At 33.8% G+C, this 23,216-nt stretch overlaps 2 protein-coding genes across 2 annotated transcripts in view; one reads left to right on the forward strand and one right to left on the reverse strand.

Moving 5' to 3' along the window:
- The window catches only part of LOC115880015, a 50,747-nt gene extending 43,742 nt beyond the window's left edge, over nt 1-7,005 (reverse strand). Inside the window, exons 1-3 of the mRNA XM_030897119.1 lie at nt 6,948-7,005; nt 4,157-4,330; nt 153-323 (exon numbers count right to left, since the gene is read on the reverse strand). Of these exons, the coding sequence (XP_030752979.1) occupies nt 153-323; nt 4,157-4,330; nt 6,948-6,966 (364 nt within the window). The 5' untranslated portion in view covers nt 6,967-7,005. The remainder of the gene's footprint in view (nt 1-152; nt 324-4,156; nt 4,331-6,947) is intronic.
- Nucleotides 1-23,216, forward strand: part of LOC115879988 (flotillin-2) — a 398,348-nt gene that overhangs the window by 371,658 nt on the left and 3,474 nt on the right. Inside the window, exons 2-6 of the mRNA XM_030897065.1 lie at nt 14,139-14,435; nt 15,584-15,816; nt 17,903-18,022; nt 18,486-18,700; nt 19,410-19,593. Coding sequence (XP_030752925.1) covers nt 14,139-14,435; nt 15,584-15,816; nt 17,903-18,022; nt 18,486-18,700; nt 19,410-19,593 — 1,049 coding nt within the window. The remainder of the gene's footprint in view (nt 1-14,138; nt 14,436-15,583; nt 15,817-17,902; nt 18,023-18,485; nt 18,701-19,409; nt 19,594-23,216) is intronic.

The raw sequence follows: 23,216 nt of genomic DNA on the forward strand, positions 1-23,216 counted from the left end.
TTATTTATTTATTTCATCCCTTCTCGGGGTTGAATTTAAAAAAATCTTTCACAATTCGTTTTTAGATCTTTCAAAGTAACTTATATCAAAAATTCAAGTTTTTACCAAAACTTCGTATTTGAAGGCCTATTTTATTGGACTATTTACACTACCTAAACATGCTTGCCCCTGTGGTTCACTTTTGTATTTCCAGTCAAGTTGCGATAGCTGTAGATACGCCGCCATTAAGGGAACATCCGATATTTCAGTTTCGTCTCCACCTGCTTCCAAGAGTAGTACTTTCCATTTCTCTATCGCACTAAGCCTATTGGCTACGACCGCCCCTAGGAAGCAATATTTAATATGAGATGTTTTGTTTTATAAAGTAGTTAAAATGTACGGAGCTACCAGCAATGATTGAAATTGTGTATTCCGATTTTCTCCGTTTGGTTAACAATAAATTTAAGTATCCAAAAAAATCCTTATGGGTTTTTCGCCACTGCACTGCAAGAAAAATCTACAAAATAAAATAGTTATTTTTTGTAAACACTTCTGCGTTAAACCTAAACGGACGCTGCTTGCCAGAAGTTGTGTTTACAGTAATAAAAATGTGCCTAACAAAGAAAAAAAATGCTTAACGTTTCGGAAAGTTTTCTCTTTCCGTCGTCGGAAGCAAAAAAATATAAAGAATCAAGAAAAAAACTATTTAAAATATTTAAATTGAACTATTCGAGAACACTTTACTTTTTAAAACAGATACGTCTACAAGAAATCATTGACGTTCTGTTAAAAAGACATTATATTAAGTTAAACTTCAAAATTAACAATTACTACCTGATAATTACTTAATAAGGTAAAACCAAAAAGCCCAAACTTTCTGTATGATTATTTTTAAATTTCACGTATGTTATGTTTATTTATGTAATCTTCTTTAAAATCAAAGAAGCGATTGCCATACATTACTAACATCTACAGATGCATGAGCAATACATTTATTTTTATTAGATTGAATTAAAAAAGCCTCTTTTATTTTTCTTTTAGAGGCTATCGCTTCTTTCATTATAATTTTGGCGTTATTAAAATTTATTCTGTGCCCTGTGTCCCATGAATGCTGACAAATCTTAGATTTGTGAAAATCTCCCTTTCTTAAATAATCTTTCTGTTCTTTAATTCTAACATTTAAGGGTCTAGATGTTTCACCAATGTAAAATGTATCGCATTCACAGGGTATTTGGTATATTACATTTTTATTTTTTTTTATTTGTTAGGCAAATTTTTATTACTGTAAACACAACTTCTGACAAGCAGCGTCCTTTTAGGTTTAACGCCAGAAGTGTTTACAAAAAATAACTATTTTATTTTGTAGATTTTTCTTGCAGTGCAGTGGCGAAAAACCCATAAGGATTTTTTTGGATAGATGAATCCGCCACATAGGTATAGACATTTTTTTAATAAATTTAAGCAAAATCAAACACTTATTCACCACAATATACCAAAACACTTTACTTTTAACATTGGACACGCATTGCTCTAGCCGTTGCTTTAATCGTCAACAGATAATTAGCATGATACAAAGAATACAAGGTATGATATTGCGCAGGTTGGTCACTACGTCACAGGTGATAAACGGCACCATTGGTCGGCAAGCTCCGCGCGCCAATTTCAAATTGTCAAACAGTTGACATAATAAATGTGAAAATAATTTTTCAAATGTCAAGCGCGATGATTTGACATAACTTTTGGGGTTATGTCCTAATTCTTCCCTATTTTAGGTCTTTTTTTTATTAGTGGCAATTGAACAATATGGATATTTTTTTGTATGGCGTACGACGTCACAGGTGGTATACGCAAACTTAACGAAATTGCAGCCGTTATTGATCATACCTTGTTTTCTTTGTACCATGGATAATTAGCTATACGTAGATACTACAAGCCATATTAATTAAACTTTAATCTACGACAATGTCATTGTGACACATTTAATATTGTCATTTGGATGTCATTATGGCTTTCATAATAGCACTAGTGTGCACTAGTGCTATTATGAATTCATAATAACACACAAATTTTAAAATAAGAAACAAGCAAAAAAGGTACCTAAATACGTTTATTTATTGTAAACATTAATTATAATATCGAATCAACAACCTTTTGCGCAATGCCTTTAATATCCGAAGGGACACTTTCAGAATCAGAATCACCCATATTAATATTATTTTTTGCTGTTTGGTAAAACTGAACGTGTAAAGGGGCGTCCAGACCAGATGAGCGAGCAGTAACGAGCGCGAGCAAACATTTATTCAAATTCGCTCGTGATTTCTGCTGCTCTCGAGCACATGATCAGCATCCGTCCAGACCTAGCGATTATTTGTATGTTCAGCGTTGATCGGTGTATGGCACTTCATGTTCATAATGTCGGAAAAAATTATTGCTTGTGCGTCTTTCATTGTATTTTATAAATTGTTGAAACGTCAAAAAAGAAAACGACTGCAGAGGAGATGGTGGAACATAGGTAACTCTTTTTAAAAATCGAGTTTCTCATGGTGGTAATAATTTACTAGACGATGTTGAAACAGAAGATTCTGGAAAATTTAAGAACTTTTGTCGGATGTCACTTACAGATTTTAATACCTTATTAGATTTAATTGACATAAAAGTAATGAAAAGGGATACCAATTACCGAAAAACAATTTCACCTAGAGAAAGGCTAGCTATAACCTTACGGGTCTTGGCGATTTTTGTACTCCTCTATTAGTTCTAAAACAACTTCATTCGGCCATTCCATTTTTGATATTCGATCGCAAACTTGGTAAACAAAATCCCGTCCAAACCGAACGTGCAATAGAGCGAATTTTCTTTGATGTACCGACACGGCGTGGAACAGCGTCGAGCGCGAGCAAGCAATCATTCGCTCGCTCGCAGAGCCGTCCACACCAGTTAAGCGTTCCCATAGAACATACCCGAATTCTTGCTCGCTCCTGTTCGCTCATCCGGTCTGGACGCCCCTTAACACAAAATTGAACATCAATAATTGAGTTGTCAAAGTCAAAATGGAACTAACCTAACCTGATAATTTTGAATTTTAATTTTTATGAGGATATCTCTGATATTTTAAATTAAATCAAATCTCTTTGGATCGTCCCTCGTGTCGCGTCGTAGATTAAATTTTGAATGATACACGTTCGATACGAACTTTTTAATGAAACTTGTGTAACTTGTGTAACTAAGCTTAACTTAACGTTATACGCGTTTCATTATGATGTTCGTAACGAACTTGTATCATTAATAACTATTAGTTACGTAATCGAGGGAGCGATTTTTAAATTCATTGTTGCCAACCATTCCTCTAATAACAATGTAAGCATACACAACGTCAAAATTAATGGTAGTAATCTTCAATTAGTGGAAAAAGTTAACAAACTTTTAACTTTTCCACTAATTATACTTCAAATTTGCGAGGAATGTCATTTTGCCAAAAGTTCAAAAGTTGATTGTTTTATAAGCTAAATATTAATCTTTCTCTATTGACTATCGCAAGCTGTTGCTAGGATATTTTATTAATTTTAATTGTGTTTTTGGACAGTATGAATGATTGTAAACTAAAAAGTATAAAATGTAATGGAAACCACTAATTGCGAGGTTCTGAATAAAGCTTTACCCATTCAGATTTAATTGAAAAGTAGATGATAAAAATTGACATTTAACCCCTCCCCCTTCCTTGAATTTAGTCAAGTAAGAATTGGTCGACAACTAAAGCTACAAAGTAGTGGAATAAATTAATGGTTTCAATAAGCGTAGAGGTGTGTTTCTCTAATACCAATGTAAGCATTGACAACGTCAAAATTAGTGGTAGTAATATTCAATTAGTAGAAAATGTTAACAAACTTTTGACTTTTCCACTAATTATACTTCAAAATTTGGGAAGAATGTCATTTTGGCCTTTGATTATCATCCGTCAAGAGAAATTGTGGTTAGAAGTCAAAAGTTTATTGTTTTATAAGCTAAATATTGTAGACTTTCTCTATGGATACAACTGACTACCCCAAGTTGTTGCTAGGATATTCTATTAATTTTAATTGTGTTTTTCATAGACATTGTGAATGATCGTAAACTAGTGTAAAGTAGGTAAACTTGTGATGAACTTAATTAAGTTTCATTGTGTTGATTATTCACCTACCTGCCGATCCGGAACCAACAACTATAAAGTCGTATCTATCCAACAATTGATCGGTGGGAACGTCAATTGGTCTGTTTTCGGTGTCGAAAAAGTCGTAATTGAGATAGGTGATGGTGGCTACCAAGGTGGATACGAAAACTCCAACGTGGGAGGCTGCCGTTACAGCATCCATAACTGAAAATATTATTTGAGATAATGATTTTTTTATAATATTGATTAATAAGATTAACTTGATTATTGAAAATATTATGCTTAAAAAAATTATATGCAATAGGCAATAAAGTTCTTTTGGGCCATCAAAGAATAATTCTAGGTACTTTCGGTACTTAATAACTAAAAAATAATGTTTTATTGCTGTTGAAATGGCTCTTTTTGAGAAAGGAGTAGATCGTGGTAATTATTTGACTAAAGCATATACGAGCCCTAACAACTATATGTTGGAAAAGCAGTTACTTTGCCAATAAAATACCGAAATTATTTTATTCAAAAATTTTTTAATTGTAAATTTGAAATTAACGTTTTTTATGATGTATGGAATTATTTTTACGGTTTAACTATATATTTTTTGTTGATTACTATTTAAGTTTATTGTTTGATAATCGAAAAATGCTGACAATTAAATATTGGACCATGTTTTACTTTTCCTCGCGTTTCTTGAGTTTTATCAACCTGACGCAAAGGGGGCTTTGAAATGAAACATACGAGTAGGTAGTGTGTTGTCAATAAGAATTGTCACCCGTCATTTGAGTATTAATAATTAACAACTGTCAATTTTATTACCAGTAAAATACAATGGTACGTGGAAAACCTACCGATACAAAAATGCGAGAAATTATTATCCATCAGTACCATAACGGGAAAACAATGCGTGAAATTTCTACTGCATTGACTGTAGCAACAACTACTGTCTTTAATATAATTAAGAAATATGGTGAAACTGCCAGTATTGATGTTTCTCAAAGGAGTGTAAGGCATTTAATTAGAATAGGTAAGTCGGGAAGAAAAAATACACTACGAGAAGTAACCGCAAGATGGAATAGAGAAACTGGGATAAATGTTTCCAGAGAATGTTGTCGCAAATATATCCACAAGAGCGGTCTTAGTTTTTATAAGGTATGCTTGATAGATATTGACTTATATGAGTAGGCCAAAGAAAAACCATTGTTAACGGAAACTCAAAAAAGGAATCGGTACATTTGGGCCAAATCAAAACTTTTGTGGACCAAACATAACAGGGACAAAGTTATCTATAGCGACGAAAGCAGATTTGATGTATGTGTGGGAGATTACCGAGTGCGTGTGATTCGAGAAAAAAAAACAGAAGCATTCCGTAAGAATTGTCTCAAAAGAACTGTAAAGTTTCCACAGGGCATCATGGTATTGTATTGACTAAGAGTGGATCCCAGGTGGGAACCTCCACTGTGGCCGCGAGGGATCATGTTCATACAAAACCGACTGTAGACGACCGAATGTAGACGAACTACAATCGGATGAGATTCTTTTTTCTATGCGGAAATGTGTTGGTACACGGACGGATCCAAAAACGATAAAGGATCTGGCGCAGGAATTTACTGCAGCAGTCCAAAGACGGAGATCTACCAGTCTTGGAAAACACACCACAATTTTCCAAGCTGAGCTATATTCTATTGAAACCTGTGTGCAACTGCTGGTGGAACAGCAATACACCGGGAAAACAATAAGCATATTTTCGGTTGCCACGTTGCCACGTTGAAAGCACTTGAGGCAACGAAAAGCACGTCTATGACGATTCTTCATTGTAAGAAACTATACTCAGTATATTAGGAGATAGGAACAAAGTGTCGCTAATATGAATACCGGGACATGTCGACCTAGAGGGAAATGAACGTGCCGATTCCCTCGCCAAAACTAGTGCAGGCTCGCCATTCGTGGGCCCAGGACCGACACTTAGCGTGCCAAAAAATCTCGCAAGAGACAGGCTCTGTGAATGGGTTAGGGGTGCGACGTTTCGGGACTGGAATGACAGTCCCGGAATGAAACATGTCAAGACAATCCTAGCAGGGCCATCCAAACGTAGAACAGGTGAACTCCTAAAGGCTGGTAGGAATGCAGCGCGTACGCTCACTGCAGTATACACGGGCCACTGCCGGCTGAGATCACACCTACAGAGGATGGGACTGGTGGAAGACGCCGAATGCCGACTCTGTATGGAAGATGACGAAACAATGAAGCACGTTATATGTACCTGTCCCGCTGGGGGAAGGACCAGGTTTGCGGTGCTTGGCAAACCCACGCTAGACCTATCAGACCTAGGAGACATATCACCCTCGGACATAACGGCCTATGTTAAAAGGCTGGGTGAACTTTAATGCTCTTTTTCTATTAAAGAGCTTGTAGAAACTGAGCCACAATAGGCATCATGGTATGGGGTTGTATGTCGGCAAAAGGATTGGGGACTTTACACTTATTATATTATTATATATATTATTGAAGGCACAGGAAATGCAGCCAAATATCAAGATATCCTTGAACATTCGTTTTTACCAAGTGCAGCAAAGTTATATCCATCCAGAGATTTTATCTTTCAACAGGACGGAACCTCATGTCATACGGCTAAATCTACCAAAAAATGGATGGGAGAACATGATATTAAAGTTTTGTCACATCCCTCTAGCAGCCCCGATCTTAATCTAATACAATCCACCCTTTGGTACAAAATGAAACAATGCCTAAGAAATGATCCTCAGCGTACTTTACCACAACTACGTGCTAAATTAAAAATTGCAATAAATTTTCTTTCAAATTAACTTACTCTGCTTTAGAAAAATCATTGGTAACACTTTTTATACACAAATAACTTTAATACAAATTAACATGATCATCCAATGCACGAATGACAATGAAATAAATGTCGCCAATCTATTTTATAACAAAGCAATATTCTTGCAAGATTTTTCGATTAAAAATTCTGTCACATACTTTTTGTGCCACTTTCTATTTCATTATCGGTAATCTACTATCATTGGGGTAATTTATTTTTATATATGTTGCACCGATTTGTACTATATCAAAACAGAAAAAAACTTGGCATTTCATCAGAAAAAAACAGTGTCAAAAACTGACCTCTAGTTACACCCCCTTAAGGGATCCTTTTTTGAAAATGTTTTTTAGTGGTCTTCTTTCAAACTTTGATCTTTAATGTCACCTCTTTGGAGAATGAATCACTTAAAATCGCTTATTGGTGCTCAATTATGACTAAAAGAATATGTATTCAAAATGTCATTCTTCTAAATAAGTTATTATAAGAGGTAGTTTTATACAACCTTTTACTCTAATGTTAGCTCTTTAACCCTTTGTAGGGCAGTACTAATTATTTTCTGGTTTGATAAAGTTGACTTGAAAAATATATAAACTAGCACAAAAAGAGATATCTTCTTTAACATTTTTCAAAAAGTTAACAAATGAGGGAATTGGGGGTAGTGGTCGATTTTTCAACCAGAGACTGTTAAAGCTAATAGATAATATCAACTAACATTAATAATATTAAATAACATTTTTCCGAACCTGAAAATTCAATCACTAACTGTATTTTGAAGCGGAGAATCGATTGAAAAAGTCATTAACTACGATTTCTGGCTATTTATGTTGTATTTTAATACCGAATCTTTAGACGCGTTTTTCTCGGAAGTAATAAAAGTAAGTTAGTGACTTTTGGCAGCAATGGGACGATATGTAATGATCTGATGTATATAATGTATAAACTGTATGTATCATCCAATGTAAGAAAAAAAATAAAATTCATTTTGATTATCTCTGTTAGCTCTCTACTCAAAAATATGCTCATATCAAGTAAATCAAATATTGTTTCATAGGATGCGAAATGATCGCAAATATACAGTATATGTTAACGATTTCAGAAAATATCATCGGAGCCGTAAATTTGGTGCAGTAAATAAAAAGAAATAAACGTCACAGATACATTTGTTTCTATATTTTTAAATTTTTATCACACGAAATTTGCATAGAAAATGCGTAAACGACCATTATTACCTATCTGATACACTGCTAACTCATTGTCACGAATGCTCACTGGTCGAATATTCAACCGCTTACGTTAACTTTTCGCGCCATTCCGCCATTGTATAGATATGGTTGATTAAATGGACAAGGCACGCATAAAAAAAAGCATAGCAGACAAACTGGACGATAACACACCTCCACGCGACTGGTTGGTTAAATTAAAGTGGTCGATTTAGCGACCATCAACCTATAAAGGGTTAAGGGTTGAATTTCCGAAAATCGTCCGAAAATCTTCTTTTCTTTTTTATATACAGAGTGTCCCAGAAATAAGTGCAAGTATTTTAAGGGGTGGTAGATCTCGATAAAAGAAACATATTTTCTCTTTATCATTTTTCAAATAAGTCCAAAATAACGGAGTTATTTTACTTTGAAAATTTCCAAAAAAAATGTTTTTTTGCCAAAATTTTGAGAACCACTGGATCTTTTCTGGCTTTTCTTTCTCGTTAATTTAATCTACTACCTATGTTGCCATATTATCAAGAAATTATTTTTTTTAAATAAAAGCTAAAAAAATTTCCAAAAAAATTCCGAATTTTCAAAAAAAAATTTACAATTACCCCTACATTTTTTTTACCCCTACAATTTTTACCCCTACAAATTTTCACCCTTTAGAGAAAGAATTTGAAGAAATTGCATCTCAGTAATCAACTAAACCACTTAAGGAACCTTCTTGCAAAATTTCTTCATACTTCTGGACCAGTCTAAAAGTATGTAATCTTAGATAATAAAATAATAATCATTATCATCACACACAAATTTCGACATAAAGTTTCACTTCCGATTTCATCCCTTTTGAAATTGAATTTCCAAAAATCGCTTCTTAGTGTTGCACGTAAGGAGCCTACGTGCAAAATCTCATGCCTCTAAAGTCAGTCAGTATTTATATAGTCAATTAGTTCAAGTAAATAATTCAAATGAGAAAGTTAGTCAGCTGAAGTAAATATATAGAAGAATATTATTAAGCTGAAATCAATTGTTTCAACTACTAAATCAGATTTTATTGCACTAGAATTATACCATTAAACTGCTATACTATGATCTAAAAGTCTTTATTCGCTACAAAAGAGTCACAAATTCAGTTTTAAACACGACCTTAATTGCTTTTCAGGTACCGTTCATTGATTGTCCTACTTAGTAATTTTGCTACTAATATGAAATTTATAGAAATCGATGAATTATTTGGAAAAGTCTTAATTTTTCTTTAAGGAAATTTGTTTACCATTTAACAGGAAAGTCAACAAGTCGGTATATACAGGGTGAGTCAAGGGCCAGGCGACTCGCCAGAAACTAAAGTTTTTGAAAAAGATTTGTTCGTGGTATTTTACTTATAACTCAAAAGCTATCAACTTTTTGTAAATAACCCTTCTTTCTATAATTCTTGTTTATATAAATTTTCTCTAAACAAACTGTTTTGGGGCAAGAGCCAGCAAAATTGACAGTTTTAAACTGACCGCTCATCTCTACTACCTAAAGCCTTTATTTGTTATTAATGGGTGATATGCCATAAAATTATATGAGGCAAATATACATTCGCAAGAAGCTGAAGAGGATCCCGATATCCTCATTATCAAAAAAAAAAGCTTATAAATGAAATTAATTTATTAGCAGTAGTGGGAAATGATATCAATCTTTTGGTGATTTTAATTGTTCCGGACTGAATAATCTCTAGTAATATACGGAAAATCAATGACTAAAGAATTCAAGGACAAATAACACCCGAGAGCAAATTGTTACCATGGCACCAAACAGTACCGTGGCCATATTTTTTTCTTAACTTAGCTAGTTGAAGGGACATTTATATTTTTGATAAATGTTTTGACTACGCCTATGGTGTAGGTGGTGGCATCATACTAATTAATTACGAAAAAACGTATTAAAATGTTGACAAAAGGTACAAAACTAGTATAGACGTATAGCACACATCAAGTACATATAACATCAGAAAAATAATTATCGTATTCAATAAGAAAACTTAAGAAAACGCTAAAAAGGTGGAGCGTACTGTTTATTTACCTATGAAACGTAACTCCTGGATCTTTCTTGTCACTGCTGCTTTTACATTTGAAAGCTGAACAACTAATCAGCATTGTAATAAAGTTTATACAAAGTTCACTACACACAAACTATTAAAAATTACTAAAATTATTGTTGGTGACCAGCTGATGACTCATTGTTTGCCACCATAAAAATAGGCGCCTAAGGTCACAAATTTTGCTGCAGCCCGTATAGGGGCGTTACGTGTCCTTATATTCTTTAGTCATTGCGGAAAATGGTAGCAGAATCGTAGAATTTTCTCATTAGAGCAAGACAAAGGAATGCATCCCAAACACTGGCTGATCCTCATTCTGAAGCCGACAAAACTGTATCTGATCATATACTGATTCTGCACGAAATAATTGATTGTGAAAAAGAAAAGAAAACTTTCTTAAATTCTTATAGAAAAAGAATGCAATTGCTTGCAACTAAATACTAATGTTTTCAAAGATCATATGTTGTACTGCCGAAGTTGGTTGCGAATTCTATTTCTTATATACCGGGTGCGTCCCAAAAGTGGCTCACCCCTATAACTTGGTTTATTTTTTCAGATGAAAAAACGAGATTTGGTATGTTAGTATCTATATGACATAAATTGGGATTGATTTAATTGTTTTTGCTCACTTCCTGTTTCCTGTTACACCGGAAATTACTACAACTTTTGATTTTCAAATGGCACCCTCGGTATATATTTCTACTTTATTCGATAGAAAATGACACTCTGAATAGAATGACATATCATATGTCAACTTCCGACATTTTGGTATATAGTTTATTTGAAATTGTAACATGCGGTTTAATGACAATTTGACTCGAAATACCAAGTGTGTGGTACGAAATGATTCGTAAAAAAATGCTTGTTCCAAATATGCTAATGAGCCACCATTGTTCCGTTTGAAAAAATTGAGATATGATTAAAAATACGATTTGACATCTTATAACGAGCCCGGACACAAGCCACGAAAATCATTAGACATTTGATATGTCATTCTATTCAGAGTGTCATTTTCTATCGAATAAAGGAAAAATATACCGGGAGTGCCATTTAAAAATTAAAAGTTGTAGTCATTTCCAGTGAAACTGGAAGTGGGCAAAAACAATTGAATACGTCAATCAATTCTAATTTATGTCATATCCTAACATACCAAATCTCGCTTTTTTATCTAAGAAAATAAAAAAGTCATAGGGGTGAGCCACTTTTGAGACGCACGCGGTATATGGTGTTCGTTCACTAACAGGAAAATCGAGAAATATTAAATAGCTATGTTCAGCACTTACTCAATTTAACTCGGTTATTATTAAATTTCGGTTATTATTGAATATCGTTGGATGTAAAACATATACATTTGAGACATCATCAAGATCTACTAAAGTACATAATGTTAAACATTACATGTGCAAAAAATGGCAAAGAGAGGTGTTATTTCTATTCGAGAAATCATGATAGGAAAATCTTGAGTTAGTTGCCCCAAGTGTACCAAATGGATATCTAAAATCTATCAATCAAATAATATTTAATTACAGATTACAAGTTTTTCAATATTTGAAATTGTTGTAATTTGGATAAAAATGGATATATTGTACAAATTACTAATATGACATCTAATTTTTATTTTAATATTTTAATTTTTGTCATTAAAAATTATTTGGGGTACCTATTAAAATATTCCACGCTTTGGTCTTGGTCTTAGCCTTGTTGCTGCAGAGGCTCTCGCAAGTCTTGCAATCTTTTTTATTGGATCTTTACTAAAGGCACTTTCTACATAGAAAATCTTTAAATAAATAGTATTTTAATGAGTACTTAAAAAACACGAAGCGCGAGTAGCGGGAAGTTAAAAAACTGAAAAAATAATATAGGTATTTTGAATGTTTACCTGGGTTCTTATTTTTTTTCTTGGTTTCCTAACTTTTAAGCTGCTATATTCAAATTATGAGTTTGAGTTTGATCTTTTTTTCAAGGTACACATTTCCAACATAATATACACATTTTTTCATATTCGCGATATTTTCCGATGTTTGTAAAACCGAACAGTTTGTACTTGAACTTGAAATGTCTTTACCGCAGGAAAAGTATTTCGACACTACTTAAGAATGAAGAAATTCTCTCTTTGCTTACGATTGGTGGCAGGAGTACTATCGATGAGAAGGTACGGCCTAACTGTTCTTTTACGGAGGCTAGATGAATAGTACCGAAGAGTATACCGGTACACGTTGAAAGATATTATTTTGAAGCTTGCCGCTTTACGGGTTTAATAATATGTTGTTTTTGTACTATACAGAGTATCCCAGAAATAAGTGTAGATAATTACAGGGGTGGTAGATCTAGTCAAAAGAAATATCTTTTCTCTTTACCATTTTTAAAATAAATTGAAAATAGCCGAGTTATTTGACTTTGAAAATTTTAAAAAATAATGGCAATATTTTGGCGTTATGGACAACCATTGGTTCCATGGCGATGTTGTTCTAATAAATGATTGGTTCCATGGCGATCGCGATAACCAGCTATTAAGATGTTTTCAAGAGGTCTTTCAGTTTATTCGACGCCCTGTGGTTCCAGATAGTCAAAAGAAGTATATGCTATTGAAATCTGAAATCCCTGAAATGAGTTATTGTATGTCGTTCGTATACGGTTTATTTGTCTGATTTTGTCGATGTTCCGAATAGTGAATTCCTATAAACATGCTGGTATTTTATTTTATGTGATCTCAGTATGAATAATATGATGAATTATTTTATTAAATTTAGTTCTAAAATAAAGTTATTTTGCGGTATAACCATGATTTTTTTAAACCTCATAAAAATAATTTTACCCAGTTGGTTCTCAATGAAAGGGTAAGTACAAACGAAATTTTTAAAAACATGTTTTTTTATTGAAACTACGTCGTAATATGACAATGTTAGACACCTCCTTAACAGCACTTAAGGGACATAAAGGGCCATTACTACCGCTTTCCCACCCAAATATTCTAATAAAGTTGCGATGAGTTTTTTACGGCTATTAATCTATCTTGTACACTTCGCACTAAAAGAGGTTCTAAAATGAACAGTGTTCCACTGCAAGGTCTGTTGGTAAAATTTTTTAAACTTAAAAGTGTCACGACACAATTCATTTAAACCAAAAAATCAATAAATTTAAAGTAATACAATAAATATAAAAAATTCTCTTATAAGTATATTATAAAAACAACTTAATCAGAAAATAAAAAATTGATTTACACTCTAATTATGTAAAAAAAATTGCACGTCACAAATTTTTAACCGTTAATTATAAATAGGAAAATAAACAGTTACTACATAATTTATGCAAATTCTATTTAAATTTAAAGAACTAAAACTAACGGAGTTAATAGCCAAATCATAAATGGTTATTAGAGAAATTAGCGATGAGGAATTTCACGACTAGACCAAGATAGTGATGAGCAAACGTCAAATACCAAGACCAAGATAAAGACTCGGTTGGTCTTGGTCTTGGTTTTGATCTTGCAGGCTCTAGTTTTAGTGTTGCTCTTAGTCTCTTATTTTAATCTTACCGTAATAGGAAAAAAGGAAATTGGTAATACAAAAAGATTTATATTAACATTAAAAAATAGGTACTTAAACTGAATTTTGGCTGTCTTGACGGTAATTATTTTGACTTAAGTCATTTTGCCGACTTAAGGTGGCTGCAACGACACACAGTGGGGTATTTGACACTGATAGTTGATCGAAATTTTTTTATGTAGACCTTATATAAATTATTGCTATTTTCAATTAAAGAGGAAATTATATGAATAATTCGTTCAATCTTTGCCCACCTCGACTATAAAGGAACTGAATGTTTTGGATATAAAGAACTATATTTATTTTTTTAAATAGGCGAGTCATCTCAATATATTTTTTCTTTTTCCAGGTGGATGTTGCGGTTCCACCAAACGAGTTACCACAGTGGGCGGCTGGTCGTGGGCCTGGTGGCTGGTCACCGATGTTCAGCGATTATCTCTAGAAGTGATGACACTAAATCCTCAATGCGATAGTGTCGAAACGTCTCAAGGGGTACCGCTGAGCGTTACCGGTGTTGCCCAGTGCAAAATTATGAAGGCCGACGAATTATTGCACACTGCCAGCGAACAATTTCTGGGAAAAACTGTGAAGGAAATTAAAATGACCGTTTTGCAAACCTTGGAAGGTCACTTGAGGGCTATATTAGGTGAGTGCATTAAATATAAGTAATACACCTTAAGACTAGTCATCATCATCATCATTTTCAGCTTATTCAACCATTTCCAATTATGGTGTCGCCTCCCTCACATACTGTCTTTGTAGTTGGGCCCATTGTTGTCTATGGTTAGCTATGCTGGCCCAAGTTATCCCTGCTAATTTCCTAATATCATGGTCCCATCTCAGGTTCGGTCTTCTAAGTCTCTTAATTCCTCGTGGGTACCATGCTGTAATTTTTGTGGTCCATTTGTTATCTATTGTCCGTTCTTCCTGCCAGGTGTCCTGCCATTGCCATTTGAGGGATTTGACTCTGTAGATGACATTACATGGGTCTTTTGTCGTATCCCACTCTATTCTTTTACGGTCTCAATTGGTTATTCCCAGCATATTTCGTTCTGTTGAGCGTTGTGCGACCTGCAGTTTCCTTATGATCTCCGTTTTAAGTGTCTAGGCACGCATAGGTCAAGTCTGGTAGTACACATTGGTCGAACGTTTTTTTTCCTCTAGATAAAGTGGCATTCTAGATTTGAATATGATTGGGTTTCTTCCATAAGTACTCCATGCTAACTTTATTCTTCTGTTGATTTCTTGTAATAGAGATCCTGAGCTGTGTATTAGCAAATAGGACTATGTCATCAGCGAATCTTAGATGGTTAAGATATTCTCCCTCTATTTTTAATCCTGTGTTGGTCCAGTCTAGTTGACGGAAGATTTCTTCTAATGTTACTATAAACAGCTTTGGGGATATCGCGTCTCCCTGTTGTATTCCCTTGCCAGTTGGGAACTCTGGGGTTGCAGAAAAAATGCGTTCCTCATAAAAATTTTTGCTTGTTCTAAAATGGTTAATCCCTTTTATACTTTTCCAAATTCCCATACAATTTTAGAGAAAATCAGGAAAAAAACATGAAAATATAGTTGAATTTTTTCTAAAAATAAAAAGTATGTTAATATAATTCTATGTTATAACTATGGTAATATAATTTCGATTTCATTCTTTGATCACTAGAGCTGGTTAAAAAAAATTGGTTTTAAATGAAACACTTTTGTATTTAAATGGTTGTAACTAAGAAAAAAACTAAAAGTTTTGAAAAATGTCTCATTTTTACACCACTTGATCCTAAGTAACTTTTCTTTCAGGAACTCTTACAGTGGAAGAAGTGTACCGGGATCGAGACCAGTTTGCAGCCTTAGTTCGGGAGGTAGCCGCGCCCGATGTAGGTCGCATGGGCATCGAGATTTTATCTTTCACTATCAAGGACGTTTATGACGACGTACAATACCTCGCATCCCTGGGGAAGGCGCAAACTGCCATGGTGAGAAGAGATGCTGACACGGGCGTTGCCGAGGCTAATAGGGACGCTGGTATAAGGGTTAGTATTAATTTACCTCATTGCGTTAGTTCTATAATTAGTTACAAATCTATTACACCCTCTACACTATGCGCGAAGTAGGTTAAAGTATATCAAGGTCCGGTGTTTCCTCGTCTAACCTAGTTGTATCGTCTCGGCTTGTCTCCGCTTGTTTCTAGTGATTCCCACGAGACCAACGAGACGAAACTTTCATAAAGTCTTGTCTCGCCGATAAAATATGAAGTCTCGTATCGAGTCTCGCCTCGGAGCCTCCAGTCTCGTCTCGTCTCGCGTCTCGTACGAGAGTCTCGTGAAAGTATCGAAATTTCGTCATGTATAATCCTTGTTCCAGTCCAGTACGGGATATGTATTTATTATTTGTACAAAATCTAATTGATGAAAATAGACTTTACAAATATCTTGAAATTTCTGAATCGACTTATCTTTTAATTCTTGGCCCCATTTTGTCATATCAAACGTTTCTAACTTATGACGTGGGTCGAGAATTAAAACTGCAGCATAAATCCAGTTTGTTTTACGATAATGCTTTAGTATTTTGTCTCTCGCAGCCTGAAAACCAACAATAAGCTGCTCTTCGACAGGGGTTCGATTTGTTTTCCTGTCCCATTCAAATATTTTGCTCTCAAGATTATCTATTAGTATATATTGATACATACAACCACCATAGGTAAGGTGACGTACTTCTCTCCTCCAAGTTTTTTGGAAAGTATTTGAAAGTTGATTAATAATTTGTGCACTTCTTCTAGCAGTATCCATTCTTCATTTCTAAGAGCATATGGTTTTAAATCAACAACATTTTGACATAATACACCGAGTCCATGTCTTCCTTTAAGAGCTACTTGCAACATATCATCACTGGAATTCCAGCCTGTAGGTACATCCAACACAGGTGTCAGTTGCCGAGAATTACCAATTGCTTCACACGCACTTCGGAACTTAAGTAAAAGTTGGTTTTTAAGCAAAGGTTTTTCAAGTGTTCACCTGCGAGACTCTCGTACGAGGCACGAGAAGTCTCGCACGAGACTCGAGACGAGACCAATAAAATTTTCGTCTCGTATTGTCCGACTATCGTCTCGAGTCTCGTCTCGAAAACGAGACGAGACCATACGAGACTCTCGAAAACGAGACTCTCGTGGGAATCACTACTTGTTTCGTCATATTTTTATTTCTTTTTTTTAAACTCCTCGAAACTACTTGTGAAATTGCGGAGAAGGGCGTGGAGAGATTTTTCTGAGTGTTTTATTCATTCTCACATTATTAATTACAATATAGTAAAAAATATATTTCCAAAACTTAAAATCGTAAAACTGCAGGGTAATACGCAGTGACTAACTGTTCCGGCGGTCCGCCTTTTATAGATTATAATCCACGGTGTTAAACTATTTAAAAAATTGGCTAATTATTTCTTATTTTTGAATGGATTTACATCAAATCCTATTATATGTAAAAGTATCTTTTATTGACATCGGATCAATCAATAATTTTCCCAATCAGATCGATATGTTGGTGATGTTGCCAGTATTCAAGCTCATCAAGCAATACTACTGTTATATTAATCAATTAAGGCCGCGTAAACAAATATAACATATACAATTTTATATACTAATGCCACTATAATAAAATTAAATAATAAACATATTGTAATTATATTCCTGCAGATTGTAATTAACGAAATATAATCGTAACAACAGCTATTTTAGGAACGTCTAGGTTTACATATTTCACTGAGATTTATGAAAAAAAGTCCTTTGCCTCGGGTACAGATACCGCCACGTTTTGGAAGTAGCTCAAAACGACACAAAATTGAATGAGACAACAGGAAACGCCAAAAAATCCCCCGCGCCCTCCTTATGAGTAGTTTTCAGGCGCTTTTAAAAATCGAAAGTGGAACTGGAACTAAACCGAAATGCGACAAAGTTGGGCGACGAAACGCGACCTTGACCTGCTTCGAAGAGTTCTCCGCATAGTATAAAGGCTGTTTAAAATGTTTGTCGTAAACGAATTGCAGTAAGCAGTCATGCAATCGGTATTGAACTACACGCCGCCACTGCTTTGGATACGTCTCTAATATAAATTTTATTTTTAGGAAGCGGAATGTCAAAAATCTGCGATGGATATTAAATATTCTACCGACACAAAAATTGAAGATAATTCTCGAATGTTTAAGCTGCAGAAGGCAAATTTTGACCAAGAAATTAATACTGCCGTAAGTATACCGTATTTAATAGCCATAAAACACCAAAATACTTTTTTAACACTCCCGCAGCCGCGGGTTTGCCGACTATCAGAGCTAGAAGAAATAGTATCGTACAGGGTGATGCACACACATTTTTGCATTCAGGCATCTGCCCCATCTAAATTATTTTCAGAGTTACAGTGTTTCCGCTTCATACTAAAAATCGTAGCAACTTTGTTAATTTAAATAGAACACCCGGTATATTTTACCATTTCTGTAAACTACTTTCATATTTCATAATGTTTCTATTGTACTAACCTATATCTTTAATAGTTTTCGAGATAAAAAATAAAACATATGTAAAATTGACAAGAGCTTGATCTCGAATTGGATAAATCATAACTTCGGCATATTGAAAGCTGAACTTTCGTTTAGGTTAAAGAAAGTCGGCATATTCGATCTGAATGAATAATACATATTTTCATATTTGCAGAAAGCGCAAGCGCAGTTGGCTTACGAACTACAAGCGGCCAAGATTAGACAAAAAATACGTAACGAAGAAATTCAGATTGAAGTTGTCGAAAGAAAGAAGCAAATCGAAATTGAAACTCAGGAAGTGCTTAGGAAAGAACGAGAACTAAATGCTACTGTCAGACTTCCGGCTGAAGCTGAGAGCTTCAAAGTGCAGATGTTGGCAGAGGGAAAAAGGTATTCATCTTGTTATAAGTTTACTAGTACCCCAGTCAAATTAGTTCAAAAAAGGCCCATCGGTTGAAGAAATTCCCCCAATTTTGAAAATTGTTTTAAATGGTTCCTCTAGACTTGGGCCGATATGTGTCAAAAGTCCCCGAAGATAGACGATAAGCTCGAGGAGGGGGGAGTAGTTCAATGTCATTGTTTTTTACTTTTTCGCTTCTATCTTGGAAACTATGATATCTACTGAAAAACACTGAAATTCTCTATAAAATTGATTCTATACTTTTTTGTTCCCCGACTTATGGTTTCCGAACTACACCCTTTATAAATTAGATTCCTAAATCAAATGACATATTCCAAATCCGTATAAACACATTTCTTTTCATTGCATGTTTTTCGTCGAAATATAGAATGTTCAGCCATGATTCAACGTCACGTCATATATTGTCGAACTCTCTCTCTTTCACTTAACAAGGTGAAAGAGATTGGTGAAGTCATTACGGCATTTCGTAAATTACTGCATATTGTTTTTAGTAACTGTCATTGTCATTGGGCCGTCAGACAATTTTTAATTTTAACTTTTTGGTTTTTAATCTGAAATTCAATTTTTTTATTATTAAAATGCGTTGCCGATTTAGCGATAATGATAAGTTCTCATCGCAACATTATACATATTATTATTTAGTACATATAATGTAATATATTTATTTATTTATTGTAGAACGCAAACTGTCCAGAAAGCTCAAGCTGAGAGCGAGAAGATTAAACTGATTGGAGCTGCCGAAGCATCAGCCATATCTAACATAGGTAAAGCAGATGCTGAACGAATGAAAATGAAAGCTGCAGTTTATAAGCAATATGGCGACGCAGCTATTATGAGCATTGTTCTTGAAGCACTACCGAAGGTTAGTATCTAGAAAAAATTGAATATAAATTGACTCCCTCTGGCTTTATTCCTACAAGAAGAATGTTGTGATGATCAAGTGATGTGTGCGTAGTTTGTAATTTATCTCCGTAAGTCCCTGTCTTATATGTCTAATATAGGGAATGCAATCCCGCAAATGCTGGACCCGCAAATGCGGGATCCCTCTGAGATTCCACGGGATCGAAGTTGCGGGATTTATCGTGCGGGATCCGCGGGATTGACACATTACTACTAGGTAACCGAATCGATCTCGATAAAGGTCAAACCCCTTCATTCTGGGCCGAAGAGTCGACGCTCGGAACCCGGGGGACCCATTTAACTAGTACTTGTGGACAATTTCGTCAAATAAACTGCCGGACATAATTATCGGGACAAGCAAAATTTTAGGGTAAATTTAAAGTTGAATATCTCTTGAACTAAAAAAGATTTTGGGATGCGGTTTGGCCCAGGTTTTAGATGTGTCTATTGTGATTAAGATGCTATGTGGTTTTCGAAAATATATTTAGCGAATTCGCGTATACAGGGTGTTTTATAAGAGAGTGAAAATTTGGTTAAGAATCTTTTTTACCGCTAATTTACGAGTTTTAAAAAATCGAAATTTTTACCAAGTACGACTAATCTGTATTGAAATTAGAAAAAAACAATTTGATCGGTATTTTAATTTTTTTTGTTTTAAGGAAAATTGACTTTTTTTCGAAAAATATGCATTTTTAGTCATATGTATGGTCCTAAGTGGTACAAAAAGCTTTGTACATTCTGCATATGCCAAAAAATTATTGATATAGAGTGTATCTAAAAGCAGATAACTAACATAAGTTAAAAAAAACTTCAACATCAAAATATTTTTATTTATAAAATAAGTAGATAAATTATAACAAAATTTAAGCTTATTTAATATTAAATATATTTTTGAACACCCTGTATAAATCGGTCCAAATTTCTGTACAGCTAGTTTAAGATACACGCTATATCAATATATTGTGGGCCTATGCAAAATGTACAATGCCTTTGGACCATTTAGGACCAAATGTATGACTATTGTTTACAGTGCCGCAATTTTGCGGATCCGCGGGATTGATTGCTTTAATCCCGCGGGTATGCGGGATTGAGATTTTGGTGCGGGATTGCATTCCCTAGTCTAATATGACTTAAACTTATGTTTTTGAAGTGAAACTTCTTTATGCGCACTAGGAGTAAAAAATCAAGGCATATTTTAGAAGAAGTTTTTCTCCAAAAAATCCTATATGGGTATTTGCCACTGCAAAACAATCTACAAAATAAAATAGTTATTTTTTGTAAACTCTTCTGCGTTAATCCCAAACGGAAACTACTTGGTAGAAGTTGGTTTACAGATATACAAATTTGCCTAAGGAACAAAAAATGCTTAACGTTTCGGAAAGTTTATCTCTTTCTGTCGTCGGAAGAAAAAAAAATACAAAGAATAAAGAAAAAAAAACATTTTTCTTTCAGGCAAATTTGTATATCTGTAAACCTAACTTCTAACAAGTAGTTTCCGTTTGGGATTAACGCAGAAGTGTTTACAAAAATAACTATTTTATTTTGAAGATTTTCTTGCGGTGGCGAATTACCCATATAGGATTTCGTGGAGACATGAATCCGCCACATAGGTATAGACATTTTTTAACAAAGTTTTTATGTAAATTAAATATTTATAATATAACCAGCAATGTTTGATACTCCTGTATATATTTAAGGAAGCAATCAATTTTTTTAGTAAACATCTTTTTTATTATAGCATGCATTTTTAAATATCTTTAAATATCTTAAAAACCAAAATGTGTAAACATATTTAACCCTTATAATAAATGCTTTATTTTATGTCCAAGGATTCAAAAATGAAATAAAATACCAGGTATCCCATAAGAAAAACTATAACTTTGGTATGGATCTTAGTTCTGACACACCATAGACATTTCAAAATCATTTTAAAGTACGCACATTGCCTTCTCACAGATGCCTATAAAATATTTTGTTTCCATATCTTTCCGTTTATGTATAATTAACCGAGGCGAACGAGGCCATAGAGCAAATAAACGGTACAAAAAAATATGTACACATGTTGGAAGTATTTTGATGGGTTAATATGATAAAGTGATAAGAATTTTATTTGCTGGGGAACAATAAAACTCAATATTTCGTGTCACGTCATTTTTTTCAGACACAATAGAGAGATAGCAGATAATCGTCTTGCAGAAATAAGAAATAAAAATATACTTCTGGAGATAGCAACCTTTATTGTTCGAAATTTTGAAAGTGGAAATGAATATTACCCAAACAGATTTATAAATAATCAATTAAATTTAAAAAATATGATATTCATAACCATATATTTATAATATCGTCGGTCTAGAAACAAAACATACAAGTCCAAAAACGAATAAATTTTTAATGAAAATTTAAAAATTTTTTGCATTTTTAAAGAACTGAAGTAGCAGAATTTTGGACTTAATGAATATGAAAATAATTTAAAAATTAAACTTATAATTCTTAGAAGATATGGTAGAATCAAAGACATTATAAAGATAGACCGAACATCTCATTCATAAATACTCGTTGGTAGTGTATCAAACATTCCAATGTGTCAAACAAGGACAGAAGAGACAGAGAAGTCTAAAATTTCCGACCCCGGCAACTAGGCGCATTTGGGATTGTTCTAATGGCCAGTGGCGTATCGTTTTTTGGAACGAATTAAATTAGTAATGTAAAAGTAATTAGTAAAATTTTTACTCCATTTTCAAACCAAAGTTGTAGATTTGCCATTAAATTTCCATTCCAGAAATACCTAGGGTTGCTACTTGTCCTTTTTTGAAAAGGACCGTCCTTTTTTGGAATAACTTATCCTTTTGGCTTTTTTTAACTTAAAAAGTCATTTTTATTTACGTATTTTCCCTGAGAAAATTACCTACAGCAAACAGAAATATTCTTTTCGCCCAAATTTAATTAGGAATGTTATAAAACTTAACTTATAAATAAATTTTTCTTGTTTAGAATAGGCAACATTATTTAGAACTTCCCGTTTAATCTCAAATGATCGTTTAGGTTTTAGTTTTACCTTTTTTTATCTTAAAAAGAACTTTTCAAAATTAGTACCTAATTAGTAACGATTTAGTTAGTTCGCAATCGATAGCTTCCTGTGAAGTACTGTATAATAGTTGTTTAATCTTGTATTATTAATAACTTCCTATACCTAAAATCAATATTTAATGAGAAAATTGTGTTTTTTTTTGAAAATATAAGACAATATTTGACTTTCGGTCTTCTTCTTGTATTATGATGGCTCTGATACGAGGCAATTGCCTTTTAGTCTCGCAATAGAAGACATTTATCATTAAAATTATAAAATCTGTGTGCTACAGTATGGGATTTCTGTCGCATAATAATAAATACCTATTACGTTTATTTACAAATCCATTACTTTTAAAGGTAGCTTCATCAGATAATCAAATTTTAGTTAAATGTCCTAATCTTCATGAACTGTATTAAGCATATGTATTGCGGTTTGAATCACCCTGTATGTTGACAAAAAAATTTTGAAAATGTGCGTTACAATGGCCCCCATCTTATGTAAAAAATTGAAATAAA

Source organism: Sitophilus oryzae, unplaced genomic scaffold (genome assembly GCF_002938485.1).
Source record: "Sitophilus oryzae breed Bouriz unplaced genomic scaffold, Soryzae_2.0 scaffold_1604_pilon_pilon, whole genome shotgun sequence".
Lineage (NCBI taxonomy): Eukaryota > Metazoa > Arthropoda > Insecta > Coleoptera > Curculionidae > Sitophilus > Sitophilus oryzae.